The 14,044-nt window shown below is 39.8% G+C and overlaps 2 protein-coding genes across 3 annotated transcripts in view; one reads left to right on the forward strand and one right to left on the reverse strand.

Moving 5' to 3' along the window:
- Window positions 1–4,682, forward strand: part of nme7 (NME/NM23 family member 7) — a 22,412-nt gene extending 17,730 nt beyond the window's left edge. For both annotated transcript variants that reach the window (XM_042006880.1, XM_042006881.1), the window contains exons 11-12: window positions 3,896–4,003; window positions 4,535–4,682. In XM_042006880.1, coding sequence (XP_041862814.1) covers window positions 3,896–4,003; window positions 4,535–4,567 — 141 coding nt within the window. In that variant the 3' untranslated portion in view covers window positions 4,568–4,682. The remainder of the gene's footprint in view (window positions 1–3,895; window positions 4,004–4,534) is intronic.
- Window positions 4,628–13,563, reverse strand: atp1b1a (ATPase Na+/K+ transporting subunit beta 1a). Its single transcript, XM_042006893.1, has 6 exons — window positions 13,299–13,563; window positions 9,708–9,836; window positions 8,294–8,449; window positions 7,879–8,063; window positions 6,065–6,148; window positions 4,628–5,949 (listed from the first exon to the last, which is right to left on the reverse strand). The coding sequence occupies exons 1-6, from the start codon at window positions 13,390–13,392 to the stop codon at window positions 5,692–5,694; spliced, it is 906 nt and encodes a 301-aa protein (XP_041862827.1). The 5' UTR covers window positions 13,393–13,563; the 3' UTR covers window positions 4,628–5,691.
- Window positions 13,564–14,044: the final 481 nt, after the last annotated feature.

A 14,044-nucleotide genomic window follows, 5' to 3' on the forward strand; every position in this document is an offset into this window, starting at 1 on the left:
CACCTAAGCTAAGTGTCACAGGTTTGTACCTGATCAAGAACCTAAAAGCAAGATTCACGACCCAAGACTCAAAGATTGAGATACTTAAGAGGCTGTTAAAGTGGATTTATTTTCATTTGGTGAAGAGGGTTGAGTCCAAAGCTTGGCATGGCTTTGCTTGAAAAGTTTGTGCTTAATTTCTTGTTGCCATGGTAAGCAACTTTAACAAAAGGGGTTATTTGAGCTCTTCTCAATGAGCAAGTCAGAAGTCTCTGTACCACCTGCAGATATCTTAGCTCCTTCTTACTGAGGCAAGTGAACAGCCTGTTACAGTAATCTTACCATGAAGAGACAAAAGCATGAATTATCGTCTGTAGTTTTGAAAATAAAAAAGCTGCTTCTAATTAATTGTTTTGAGCTATATAAAAATGACACATTTCTAAGACTTACCCAGTCACTGTTTAACCTCAGTGAGGGCCACAAATAAAGTTAAAATAAAAAACAAAAGTTGGAACAGTGAGCAAGAAAAGGCTGGAAAAGTAATTGGTACAACTCATAAATGGAGGAGCATTTGACAGCTAATTAGGTTAACTGGTAACAGGTCAGTAGTATGACTGGGTATAAATTCTTTCACATGTAAAGATGTGCAGAGATTCACCAGTCTAAAACAAACTGCATCTAAAGATTTATTAAACAATTTAAGAAAATGTAAAATTGCAATTTTGAAGATCCACCATCTACAGTGTATAATATCATCCAAAGATTCAAATAATTAAAAGGAATCTCTGTGTGCATGGTACAAGGCCAAAGGTCAAAACTGGATGCTCATAATCTTCAGGCCCTCAGGCAGCACTGCATTAAAAACAGACATGATTCTCTCCTGGAAATCGTTGCATGGGCTCAGGAACACAGATGTTTGCAGACAGTTAAAAGCGAGGCGATGCTACTCAGTGGTAGCTCCTCACCACCCTGGAACTACAGATGTGTTGCTGCCATCAAATTAAAAAAGAGCTATATTTTCCATGAAATGGTAAACTTTCAAAATCTGATATGTTGTTTATGGTGTATGGGGGATAAAATATGGGATTATGAAATTTGTAAATAATTATATTGTTTTTTGTTTTTTTTTACGTCCCATTTCTTAAAATTAGGCTGAAACTTATATTTTAAGGTTTAATAAAATAATTTCAAAAGCTGACATGTGGCCTCTGCAGATTCTTTAAGGTATAATGTGAGGTCTTTTTAGTCAACATTCATGCTCCGGAGTTGTGAAGTAGCTGTAGTTGTGAAAGCAGTGTTACAGTCATCAATCCTGCAGGCACTAAAAGTTCAGTAGAGTCTCTGTATTGGATTTAAAGAGAAACAGTTGAACTCTACAAATGCTCTTTCGGAGATAAATGTATTCTTTAAGTACAAGATAACTGAGGTTTTTAATGAGTTTACATTAAATTATTATTACATGTCTTTATTAATGTAGCTGTTTTGATGTTAAAACATTTTAAAAGTTGCTTTCTAAAACTAATCATCCAACTTTTGTTCTTTCATGTTAAAGTTGAAAGCACCAAGTAGTGTTTGAAAAGCTTTCCACTGTGCATCTTTTATTGTACCTCTGCATATTATAGACATTCGTCACCTACACGTAAAGAACGTAGTGTTGATAACTGATCGGTTCAGTGTCTCCTTCACCTCAGCAGGGTGGGACAGCCAGCAGTGCGTGAAGGATCAGACATTTCTGGGCAGTCATGTGACCACCAGGTCGCTGTGCTCCGGCCATTACTGTCCACAAAAGCCAGTAGTCATTAGAGGAACATTGGTCCTGTACGCTATGAGTCTCATTAAAATCAAATTAAACATTGACAGCGGGTCACTCTTGGGTAACTAATGTTATTACAGTGAGCAGTGCCTCGCAAAGAATTCTCTTATTCCTGAGTAAATTCCTACTCTGGTTTCTTCTCCTTTTAGAGGCTGCTCAGATCCAGAGTGCAGACCGAGGCAAACAACATGCAGACATGTTATACTGACACTGAACTATAATAACTGGTCATAATATGGATTAACCCTGTTCATCCTCTTTCTTATTGATAATTTCTTCTATATACTTATAATTAAACCAGCTGGTTAGACTGTGGCTTTTAATAATTGCAGCTACAGTTTAGCCGTAGTGATATTCTCCTTTGTTAGGCTGAACCATTATAGCATCAAACTCTGAAAACTCTGAAACGGAGGCACTAAAGGAGGACAGAACTGATGCTTATGACATCCCTGACTCTGAGATGGACACAGAGCCAACGTTGTGGCTTTAAACCCTACATCGTAGCTCCTCTGCAGCCGGGTGTACAATTCCCCAGAAATGTAGTTACACAGGCAAGCTGTAATTGTTCCGCTTGTCATGCTGTATTTACGAAGCTTGAAAAATGTCCCTTTGTGGAACAGAAATTTAAAATGTAATTGGCTGTAATGATATCTGGGCCTGTTTAACCTGTGCACACACGATCTCCTTCCACATCCTCCTCTTTTCTGTTTAATAATTTAAGTAAAAGAAGTTCTTCACAATTAATTATCTGTTAACCAGTTACTTTTGTTTTTGGTCACCATTGCTAGACACAAATACTAACTACTGTTGGCATCAAAGTATGATTGTTAACTATGAAAATCCATTAAGTATCATAAATATAGTTTTAAAATCAAGCTAGTAGTTTTGTAAAACTCATGCTTATCAATAGCATTGATTTTAGCTAGATGCTAGTTAGTTTGCTAATATGCTTACAGCAGCATGCTAACAGTCTGTGCAGGTATTATGTTTACCTTGGTTTACATTTTGGTTTTATTCTTTTTTAACTTTTTCAATAGTTTAACAAATTTCTGCAAAAGTTGCAAAAGTTTCTGGTGATGCTGGGCTTGATGGGAATGTAAGTAGTTGATCAGGTATCAGAAAAAAAGGTCTTTCAGGGTGTATAACAATCAAGTTCTCCCCTATACTTCACATACAATTTAATGTCCCATTTAATTCAGTATGGGACATTAAGAAAAAAGTTGATGTGTAGTCCCTAGGTGATGCACGGTTCCTGTAGCTCTTGAACCTTCTGCCTTTTCAGCGTTGTGAATCACAATGTTTTGTACCAGGAGGCACACTTTTGAAAAAAGTTTTTCTTTTTTTTGTTTAAGACAATGAATGGCTTTGAGAAGAGGGCTAGGTTGATTTGTGACCTTGAGTCTTGTTCCTGCCTTTTGTGTGTACTGCCATTTACCACCAGAACACAGGAAGTGTTGCTCTGCCACAGGACAGAGACATACTCTGATGTGTACCTACAGTATGTTCCTACAGTACTACCAAGGTACCCAACGTTTCCACGGCTTTATTCACTCAAACTAATGTCTATGAATTAATTATTCACATGCTGCCCTCCCATGATGGCGGACCCTGTGGGAGGGTTACATTTCCTCTAGGCTTACAGGGCAACAGAGCCCAGCATTGACCTTGGGAGTGTCTGATGTTGAGAGGAAAAAGTCACTCAAGATTAATGCCTGGAAAGAAAGAAGTGCTGGCTGTGTATGAGCTAAAAACAAGACAGAACACGAGCTACAAATGTTCTTTGTTTACAAACTGTACATACAATCAGAGAAATGTGAGTATGAGGTTGTAATAATCTGACTTTTCTCACACAAATAAAAAGTCTGCTGAATATGTTTTTTCCCCCCACGTCTGCATGATCACATGTTCAAGTGCTGAGTAATCAGTCTGTTTTAGTAACACCAGAGTACAGGATGTTCAAACCTTTGCTGTATCATTGACATTTGGAGAGAAATTGCCTCATTTAGTTCTCTGCCGTTTAAACGTCGGAGCTGAACGCCAGTAAAATTTGTCCTCGTTTTATCAGCTAAGATATCACAATCAAATTGTTTTTCAATTTCACAGGAAATCGCACGGCAGCTTCGTCCAAACACGCTGCGTGCCCTTTATGGCACAGACGCTGTGAGAAATGCCGTCCACTGCACAGACCTCCCTGAAGATGGTGTTCCAGAGGTGGGTACTCGCTGAATACTTTCCACTCTCACCCATGTTGTTTCTCATTTGCATCGCTCTCACACTACAAATAATTTTCTTCTTTGTCTTAAGCGCCATGCATAAACAAGTACCTTTCGTTTGGACAAGAACAAACCCCCTCAACTGTGTGAAAAAGCGTGCCTTTAGACGAGTCTCATGACTCCGATCTGTGGGCCGGGGAAGCTTAGATCACACTGGTTTTGAGGAGAACAAGAATGGCAGGGGAATTTGAAACAAAGCCATTGTTTTGCAGGGAGTGGGTCTGACCCATCGAACGTCATTGTTCAGGAAAACTCCTGATCTGTAGTCTGGACAAATGCCTCCTTGTTAAACATTAGCCTGTGACTGACTGAGCTGCCATTTTCCCAAGACTGGAACATACAGTAATGACCAAGAAAGGGATTGTGCAGAGGAGAGCTCACTCTATATTTATTTTAGCATCAGACAGCAGGGTGCAGCTGATATATTGCAATGATTTAGTAATAAATTTCCTTTAAATCTCTTTTCCAGGTGCAGTATTTCTTCAAGATTTTGGATGGATGAAACCAAAGGAGGAAATGTTTCATTGCACATTCAAAGACTTCACAAGTGTCTCTTTTTTCAGTTTATTGTTTCAGCCTTATGCAGATTAAATAAAGTGACAAGAGCATCCTCCTGACATGTGTTTTGATCTTCAACATTGAATTAAGTATTTTCACACCAACTAAACATTTTATTACACGGGATACTGCATCGCCTCTGATATTCTGTTTTGACCAGCGACTTTGGTATTCATACATTACACTTTGAAAAAAAATGTACAACTGCATAAATATAAAATTCTTCCACCATGAAAATGGCTAAAACATTCAATAGTAAGTTGCATCACGTAACGTGACGTCTCCAGCAAAACAGATTCAAAGCACTAAGTTGCCACTGTTTCCGCGGAGGTGACAGTCTTCTAGGCTGGACCCACAAAGCTCTACACTACGAATTAAGAATGAACAGATGAACGAATGAACAAGAGCATCAAACAGAAATGTCATAAACCATCTATAATGGATAAGATGAACAAAATGTGTACAAATGAGTACAGCTGACTCAAAAAAACACACACAAAAATAAAGAAAAAAAAACTATTCCATGGAGCGAAATCATTTACTCATACATGGGCCTTAAAGGTTCAGAGTACCATGCTAGTATTTCAGTTAGTCAGAGCACATTGAAGACCACACGCTCACATGAACTAACACGCCTGCACACAGACACGGGCATGTGCGCACGCACACACCTTGGACCACTAAAGCTGACATAAGACAAAAAGGAGATTACAACAGGACTACAGCTCTGGACACTCCAAAAATATATAGAAACCACGTGAGAATGAAATACCTTGGGGACAGAAACACAACTCGCTACACATCAGTAGTGGAATTGCAGCTTTACAGTAATTGATGAACATCCCATGGCTCAAGGAATATTTTCATTTACAGTAGAATAAATATTTGCTATTGCTACTCTTGTATTTTACATTCTAACTCGACAAAGAACACAGAAAAGCTAGTGTAAAGCACACAGATTAAGTGTAGGTCCTGTATATTATGAATGTTCAAAGACTAGTGGTGTTTATCTGAACTCTTGAATTCTCTACATTTACTTTGTTTTTAGAGTGCTCATCGCGGCTGAGGTCATGAGTTCACTGTGAACTTAACGTCAAAGCGTCCCTGATAACGGTCTTTCTCACTGTAGTCAATGTTTGCTCCGTATGCTTTGCACTCGATGCGGAGCTCCTGACCAATGGTGAGGTTGGTGAACTGAATGCCCACCAGAGGCTGCAGGTAATTGGGATGCAGCCGTTTGCCGTAGTATGGGTAGTACTGCAGAGGAAAGCCCCCTCCAATGCCAAAGTACTTGATCTCTCCGATCTTGCTTTCATCTTCCTCTCTCTGCAGACACAACGAATGAATGTGGGTTAGCACCATAAATACAGAAAGGCAGTTCATCTCCACACATGCAAGACCTCTTCAACAGCACAACAAGATGCAGCTGAAACAAACTTACCTTATTTTTGCAGTGAACTGGGATCAGGTTATCAGCCGTTTTTATCTGCAGAGCTTCTATACGAGAGTCGTTCTTGGATGGAGCCTGAAGACAAATGAAACCAGGTGAACATCCTGATGTAAACAATATAAAACCATGCAGTGACTTTCACAGCTACAAAACCAAGCAGCAAACCAGAACACCATCTTCTGAATTTATCCAAACCTGGCAACCCCACAACAAAACATATGATTTGTTTAGGAATTTGGGCGTGTACTACAAGTTGTGGCAAATGTAGCCTGAAGCAAGCAAAGAAAACCACTGCTTACAGATCACTGATCATTTTTTACACTTATCATTGATTCAGAGCTTATTTAGCAACAAGCCACTTCAAGAAATATCTGAATCACACTCTTAACAATTAAAATTATTTTATTAACTTATTAAAAGTCTAAAACTAAACCTAACAGCTCTTATTACATGAAACCTTCCCCACATTGGGGATACGTTGAAGTTTTCTCATTCATCCAGACAGTTTTTTCAAAATAAAAACCTATAAAAAGTTTATATATATTGATATAATTTTTCTAGGGCTGGGCGATATGAAGCAAATTTCATATCTCTGTATTTTTTTCTTGAATCACGATATATGACGTACATCTCAACATAATGTTTTTTTGTCAGGTAACCAAGGAGACAGTTCTAATTTACAGCCTTGAGTGCTAAATGCACTTTTATTATGGGTCAACAGCACATGTGCATTAAAACAGTTGACTGAAATTAATGTAGCTGTATATTAAATCAAATTTACTTAAAATAAAATTAATAAAAAATCATTTTAATGACCTCAACAAAAATACAGTTGTACAACAAGGAAAAAAGAAAAGATGCTTTAAATATAAAACAAGCTGTGTGGATATAAACGATAGTCCTTCGTACTTTATCGCGTCTGATAAAGTCTCGATATATTTGAAAATCTTGATATATTGCCAGACTAATTTATTCTGTGTATTGCTACAGCAGCTTCTGTGCTCCTATCTGACGTGTTGTTCCTGTCACTTCCCAAACAACCCAGTCTCTTCAGGTTCTTGTTATTCGGATTTCGCAGATTTACAAGAAATTACTTCTGGGCTTTTTCAAAATGTATTTCTTTTTATTCTATTGATTTATTTGATTTGATTTGTTTTCATTTACTTGCTATTCTTTTTACTGCTTTTTATGCTAAATTCAGGTGTTAAGGGATTAAACCTTTCTTTTTTTCAGCTCATGCTCTTCTGCATCTATAAATGCCAGCTGGTGATATAAAAACACCAAAAATGTTTCGAAACAAAGCTGTAAACCCAGTTTATAACATTTAGCTGAAGTCTACATCTACAATCAAACACGACTGGTCATATAGTCATGACTGAGTCATGTAGTTTAGCAGCATTTTTCAGCATTTTAGTTAGTCTGGCAGGGGTCCATAACCACCACCAGCCCCTGACGGACGTTGGGAACCATCTCAGAAAAAGCATTTTGGTGGAAAACGTTAAAACACACCCCTACAGTCTTCCTTTGTTTATTGGCTTCAAATCTTACATTTTCCTAATTTCTGCCTCTCAGGATAATAGTTTCTATGTAGCTTTGGTTATAGCGCAAACAATCACATTTAAATGGTAAAATTACCTACATTAACATGCACTGTGCTAAAATGATGGATTTTCTAAGTGACGTGGCAACATTACCGTCTAAAAAGACATTATTTGCATGTAGTCAAGGCCGCTCTAATTGACTTCAATCAGCTGTTCTGCTTGGAAAATAACTCTCTTCATAAGAAACATGTGCAGTAAACCCACCCTTGGTCTAAAGTTGACAATCCTGTTGAGCTTGACGATGAGGCATGGTTTTCCTTGCTTGAAGCCAAAATCTTTGTCATTCAAACCGGAGCAGCTCTCAAGCCAAGATCTTCTGAAGATGCACGATGACTTCTGACCGCTACCATCGTCCAGACTGCCGCGCTCCTTGTATGGCTGAGGAGTTACTGCAAATGGTTAACAAAACACATTAGATCTGGAAAACAAAGCAAATACTGTCCCCAGAAAAATCACAAGCACGGTCTCAATATTTACATGAAAAGAACCATTTAAACATCTTCTCCTTTGAATAAACTCATTTTACTGGCTCTAAATACATGACACTGAGAACACATCTTCATTGATGATTGTTACAGAGCTTTGAGGAATTACTCTTGTATGATTGGCTTATACTTGCCTCCACAGTCCTCATATTTCACGTCGCCAATCTGTTTCTCGTCATCATATTGGTCAAGCAAAGCCTTCATGCTGTCGACGTACTTCTTATATGTAGACTCATCAGAAATTGTGAAAGAAATTTCAGATTTGTCTGAGCGGGGTGTGTGTGAAAGACCTGAAAAACACCAAAGCATTTGGGTAAGAAAATAAAGAAATGAGATAATTTAATGCAACAAGTTTCTTTTTTTTATTATTATTTCAAATAAAACAAAAGTCCTAAAATAACAAAACATGCCATGAGGGTTACTGTGGGTTTCTGGTCTATTATCTAAAGACAATGTAGGGTCTTGGGGATTTCCTCCTATCATCCCTGCCAGCTCTTTGCAGTGGTAATTTTCCACAGCCATTGTGCTGAAGGCTTCAGCGAGACGCAGCATGTGGCGAAGGAGATGCGGTTTAAGAGCAATAAAAAAAGGGAACATTACGTTTATGAACTTTTTACTATCAGAACGGTTTTGTGTTCATGTGTTTATTTGAGCAGGAGTTGAATTACAGGCGCAGCAGAGGCTGAGAGTGAACATATGAATTTCACTGAAGACTTGTGAAAGTTCACCAGTCCCCTGCCCCCACCCATCCACACTCTCGTGTGTCTCTCTCACAATGGAAACTTTTAGCCTCGGAGCAGGAGGCGGGCCTGTGTGCTGCAAAATGACAGAGAGAAAAAAAAAACCTACTTCCGTGATTGTGCTTCTGCTGAAAGGTTGCTTCAGCACAAAGCCCTCCACACGTTCTACATGGGTTTGTTAATCTCACGTCTCAATCTCAATGTCAACGGTCGTGGACGGAGCGGCAGGCGCATGAATCCAGTCATCTACAATGGCTGCTAAAAATACCGCCAAGGCTCAAGCATGTGCTGTGCAAATAAGTACAGGCTCTACATGACGAGGCTTGGCAGCTAAAAATCCGTCTCGGGAAATTTTGAAACACTCGTATTGTGTCTGGAACAGAGTTTCAGGATGTTGTCGCCCTCAGACATTTTCTGATGAAGAAGAAAAAAGAAAGAAGGGCTTTGAGGCCTCTCAATTAAAAAAAACTAATCGTTTTACACCAAACAACTCAGACAGCACATAAACATGTAAACATGTCAGCTGTGACTCATAATCATAGCACACATGAAGTGTTTTAGTTCTACTGCAGCCTGGGGAGGGAGGACCACTGACTGGCTGAGAGGAGTGAAGGACAAAATGGCTGAACCTATTTGAGGTCAGAAAGACTCCTGATAGAGTGACTGTTTAAAGGCACACCCCAACGGTCTTTTTTAACCACACGGATCACTCACAGCCACATGGACACATAGAGTGAAACACAGCGAGTTGATCACACATCCAGATCTGTCACACAGCAGGGAGAGAAACAGGTGGGGGAGATTTTACCTGGGGGAGCGACTCTGTCCTGATAGGTGGGTTTATAGTCACTTAATGTAAGCAGCATGGCCTGAATGGTCCCGATGAAAATCCCAGCCAAGCACCCGTAGAAGATGACGTAGAACAGGAAGATTTTAACTGAAAGGGGAAAAAGGAAAACTCTGAAAAGTTGGTCAGACACTTAAAATAAACATAACATTTAATAAATTTCATTCTGAGTGATCTAAAAAGACACCCCACGAATCAATTCTTAAAGAAAAAACTTGTTTTCTCCAATTTAAACCTGTTCATCATCATGGAAACTTTCATGTGAATGTTTGCTTTTTTTCCCTCCTTCTCAGCAATTCAGAATTTACCCTAATTATGCAACAGCACGAGGGCTGCACTTCCAGTATAACAGGATGAGTCACTCCTATCAATCACCACAGCAGCCTCTCACACCAGTCTACCTCCCCATCCCCACTGTGTCATTTCCAACAGGTTCTCGGCTAATTAAACAAAGACACCCTTATTCATGTTCTCATAGCAGACAGAATCTTATTAGCATTCCCTGTTTGACCAGTTCCATTGAGGTTTATTGGGGAAGACGTTTCTCACTGTTTCAGCTTGTTTTCACACTGAGCTGTGTTTAGATGGAAATGTGAATTTTATCATGTATGTAAGCAACTCTACATCTCTCCTAAACTATGTTTGAGATAAAAAAAAATTCTGAGAATCTCCTGCAAAAGATGGCAGATTAAAGAAAAAAAGACAAGCTGTGTATTTTTGCATGAAAGATATAGTATAAAACACAAATCTGACATCACCCATTAAAGCAGAACCAGTAACATTATTCTCCTCTTTTTTGCAATAATATGTGCTGATCTGAAATCAATTCTAAACCAAAAACAGTGAGATCTGACCCCCCCGTTGTTGCACCTTCCTAAAACAGGTCTTCACAACAACATTCATGTCTATATCAGCATCTGTAAAACCCATGTGGAGTTGTGTGGGTTCATCCCTTCTATCGTATCTCTTGCTAACAGACTGCAGCCTGCGACTTGTGCAGGAGGCTCAACACCTACCCTGCCCATATGTCTGTGTGACTGATAATGTTTTAGCAGGTAAACACATACACAGTGTCTCCAACAATGCTTTTATATTTTTGCAGGCAATAGTATACTCATGTATTATCATTAGGTATGAGGTGGACATACCATTGCTTAAGGAAATGTTATGTTTTTAAGAATAAACTGAAAACAGAAGTAAATGAGGCAGACAGCCTGGATTATGGACTCCTAAATTTTCCACCAAGGCTACACGTTGCCCAACACCTGCTACTAATGTAAACCTGTGGTGAGTCATTTTCCTACAACATGTCAGCAGACACAGCAGGACTGAACTATGATGCACCTGTCATAATGAAACTGTATACAGACTGCCATATCAGGCACTGGCACATGTGAGGCTACAGTTATGTGCAGCAGTTTCTTTACAGTGGGTTAGCTAAGAAATAGACATGTTGCAGTCTGAATTTGTGGTTAAGTAAAACGTTTTTTTGTTTGTTTGTTTTTTTCCCCAAAGCTCACTTTGCATTCAGACAAACATACATGTCAAACTCGTGGGACGTTAGAGTCTTTGTCAACACTTGTTATAAACCGTAATGTGACTGCTCTTCTTACTTTTACTAACACTTCTCGGCAGGCTAAAATAAGAGTGGGGGGCCTCTGAGAGCATTAAGAGCCAATTACCCAGACATCACTTTTGTGTTAGCTCGTGTGAGTGAGTACTAAACACCTTTCTACAGCCAGAAAATCAACAGGCCAGAAGTGTAAACAGCACAGAAAGAGGCCCGGTGGTGGTGACAGACAACAGTTTGAATGGAGAGCACCTCCCCCACCAAACTGCTGCTGCAGCAGCAGCGCGTGGGGAAGGGACCGTCCCCAAACTTATCATATCACTCCACTTCTGCAGACGTTTTGTGGGGTTATTAGTACTCTACAGCATCATTCTCCCCCCCGTAGAAATCTCGAAAGGAACACGTGGAAGATGTCGCCAATATGTTCTTGTCGTTGACATGTTGAAAACAGAAAAGCTCATCTGAAACGCAGCCTGGCGTGATGTATGAAACAGTAACCGTTTTTTCAGCGTGCTACGTCGTCACGCTCCGATAGTTTTAACTACCAAACGTACCTGTTGCTTTTATAGCTTACTTTTTAGTTAGTGCGACATCGCTCTCCCTCACAACAAAGGTCTGTAATAGATGCTCGCTAAGTATAACTACAAGCTTGGTAACTCTAGACCCATGACAAGCAGTGATTAAAATTCTCCACCGTCAAGTAGTTCCTGTAACTTCGCCATTAAGCAGCACGCGCCAGCTTAACAGCTGCCCAACGTCTACACGGCAGATTTTTTTTTCTTAGTCAGAGAATTAGCCATTCTCTGAAATTAAAGAGTTTATTTGAAGCTTTTGTTAATCGTTGATGAATACGTGTATTAAACTGGCAAACACGCCGGCCAACGTCTCATGTCTTTCAGTGGGTTAAAAAAAAGAAAGTGGGAGACGGAGAGGGGCGGCCCTTGAGACGTGAGTCGTGATCCGCTCCACCACAACACCGTGTTCCCGAGCAGTGTCTGGTGGAACACGGCTGTGGCTCGCTCCAATGGCGAAATAAGAGAAGAAGGGGAGAAAATGCTGTTTCTGTTGGTAAAACGGTTTAGTGAGCTTAATTTGTGCTGTGTAATTCATGGTGGTTATCCTATTAAATCAACACCCGCTGCTGACCGCATTAGGCGAGCTAAGCATTAAAAACAATAGTAAAACCGTGATTAGAGTTGCACACATTTAATCCTTGGTTTCACTGGAGGTAGAGGGAAACAGAATCGGGCCTTCATACTGTCGGTAAAAATTAGACATAAATTTATTATGAGGGGGAAATAAAATGCCATGTTTTTTTCCTATCCCCCTTGGAATGCTAAAATTAAAAAAGGTGGAGCAGAACAACTCAACCGTAACTCAACTTTCACCATCTGATTTAGTTCAGTCCTGGCCCACCACAGACTGTCCTTCAAAATGACCTTTTCAGAAAGGGCAATAATTAATGACTGGCACTATTATGGGCTACGCCTTGATAATGATTGCCTATTACAATGTGTTTCAGTGCTACCTATTTTAATCAAGTTAAAGTCATTTAAGCTGACGTTAAACAATAAAAGCAAACATGAAAGGGACCTGTTCATTCATTTACAGCGCGACTTGATTGCTTTATTAGTCTTATCAAATAGCTTTATTATATCTCTAATTGACCTGTGGCGTTTGTACTTGGCTAACTTTGTGAGAGAGGATAGTTTCGTGTTTTACAGTTGAGTTTATTCTGATTTAGCAGACCAACTTCTATACACAGCCTCCATTGAAAACCGAAGTCACGACTCAGCATGTCAAAGCCACAGCCAGAGAGCTCTAACAGGTGCTGTCTGTCTACAATGAGGAAATGGATAGAAAAAAATGGTTTCCACCGTCTTCGGCTAAACGTGCCGAATCACCGTTTCTGACACCGTAACTAACTGTTAATAACGGCCGCTCGTAAATTGGATTAACTTAAGAAAATGGGGAGTACTTACACCAGCTGCCCCCAGTTCGTCCCAGAAACTCTCTTTTCTCTGAATTCCAAAGAAACGTCCTCCATCCTCCGTCACTTTCTTTTTTCCCGGACATGTTAACTCCACTGTAATGATGTCCCCCCCGTTTCGGTTTATGTGGTTTAACGGTTTGGATGGGGGGATTGTTTTTTTTAAAAAGAGAGAAAAGGCTGAGACTGTTGACTGTCCCTGACAGGAAACGCCAAAGGACAGTGTCGTACCCGACTCAGCCAATTGTACCACTCACAATTTATCTCACAGGAGAACAGCTCCGCCTGCAAACTCCTGTAATAAGTTACCGACGGAGAGGGAGGGCTCAGCCCAGCAAATCACAATCTTCCGCCGCTTTTTGCGTAAGAGGCAGATGGAGGGGGGCTTGTTCCAGGCAGATAAACTATCGCTGTTCAGAGGTGTTACGAAGGCCCTGTGGGCTATGGAAAATGCCCGATGGTTGTAGCCATTTAATGACAAATAGTGGTGTCAACCTTGATGTGGTTTTGACCTAGGTTAAACGTTTTTCTTTCCATTCCGTGTGGTTAATATGTAAAATATACGTATTTTAATTAAAATATGTGTAAAACATATTAGTCAGCACTACAATCACCCATAAAGAAGCTTAGTGGACCTGTTGATTACAGTCTGAGACATTTATTTGTGTCCAGCTGAATGGCACAACCAGTAGTTTCTAACTTACTGTAAAAACTTTTTAAAATGGTAAACATTACTTG

This window comes from Melanotaenia boesemani, chromosome 14, assembly GCF_017639745.1.
Source record: "Melanotaenia boesemani isolate fMelBoe1 chromosome 14, fMelBoe1.pri, whole genome shotgun sequence".
Taxonomy (NCBI): Eukaryota; Metazoa; Chordata; class Actinopteri; order Atheriniformes; family Melanotaeniidae; genus Melanotaenia; species Melanotaenia boesemani.

What these genes read in the sequence shown, in the direction of transcription:
- atp1b1a (XM_042006893.1), bottom strand. Translation starts at nt 13,392, where the DNA reads ATGTCCGGGAAAAAAGAAAGTGACGGAGGATGGAGGACGTTTCTTTGG. An exon ending in GGACAGAGTCGCTCCCCCAG is followed by an intron (nt 8,450 to 9,707) that starts GTAAAATCTCCC and finishes GGTGTTTTTCAG; the next exon opens with GTCTTTCACACACACCCCGC. An exon ending in GAAATATGAGGACTGTGGAG is followed by an intron (nt 8,064 to 8,293) that starts GCAAGTATAAGC and finishes AACCATTTGCAG; the next exon opens with TAACTCCTCAGCCATACAAG.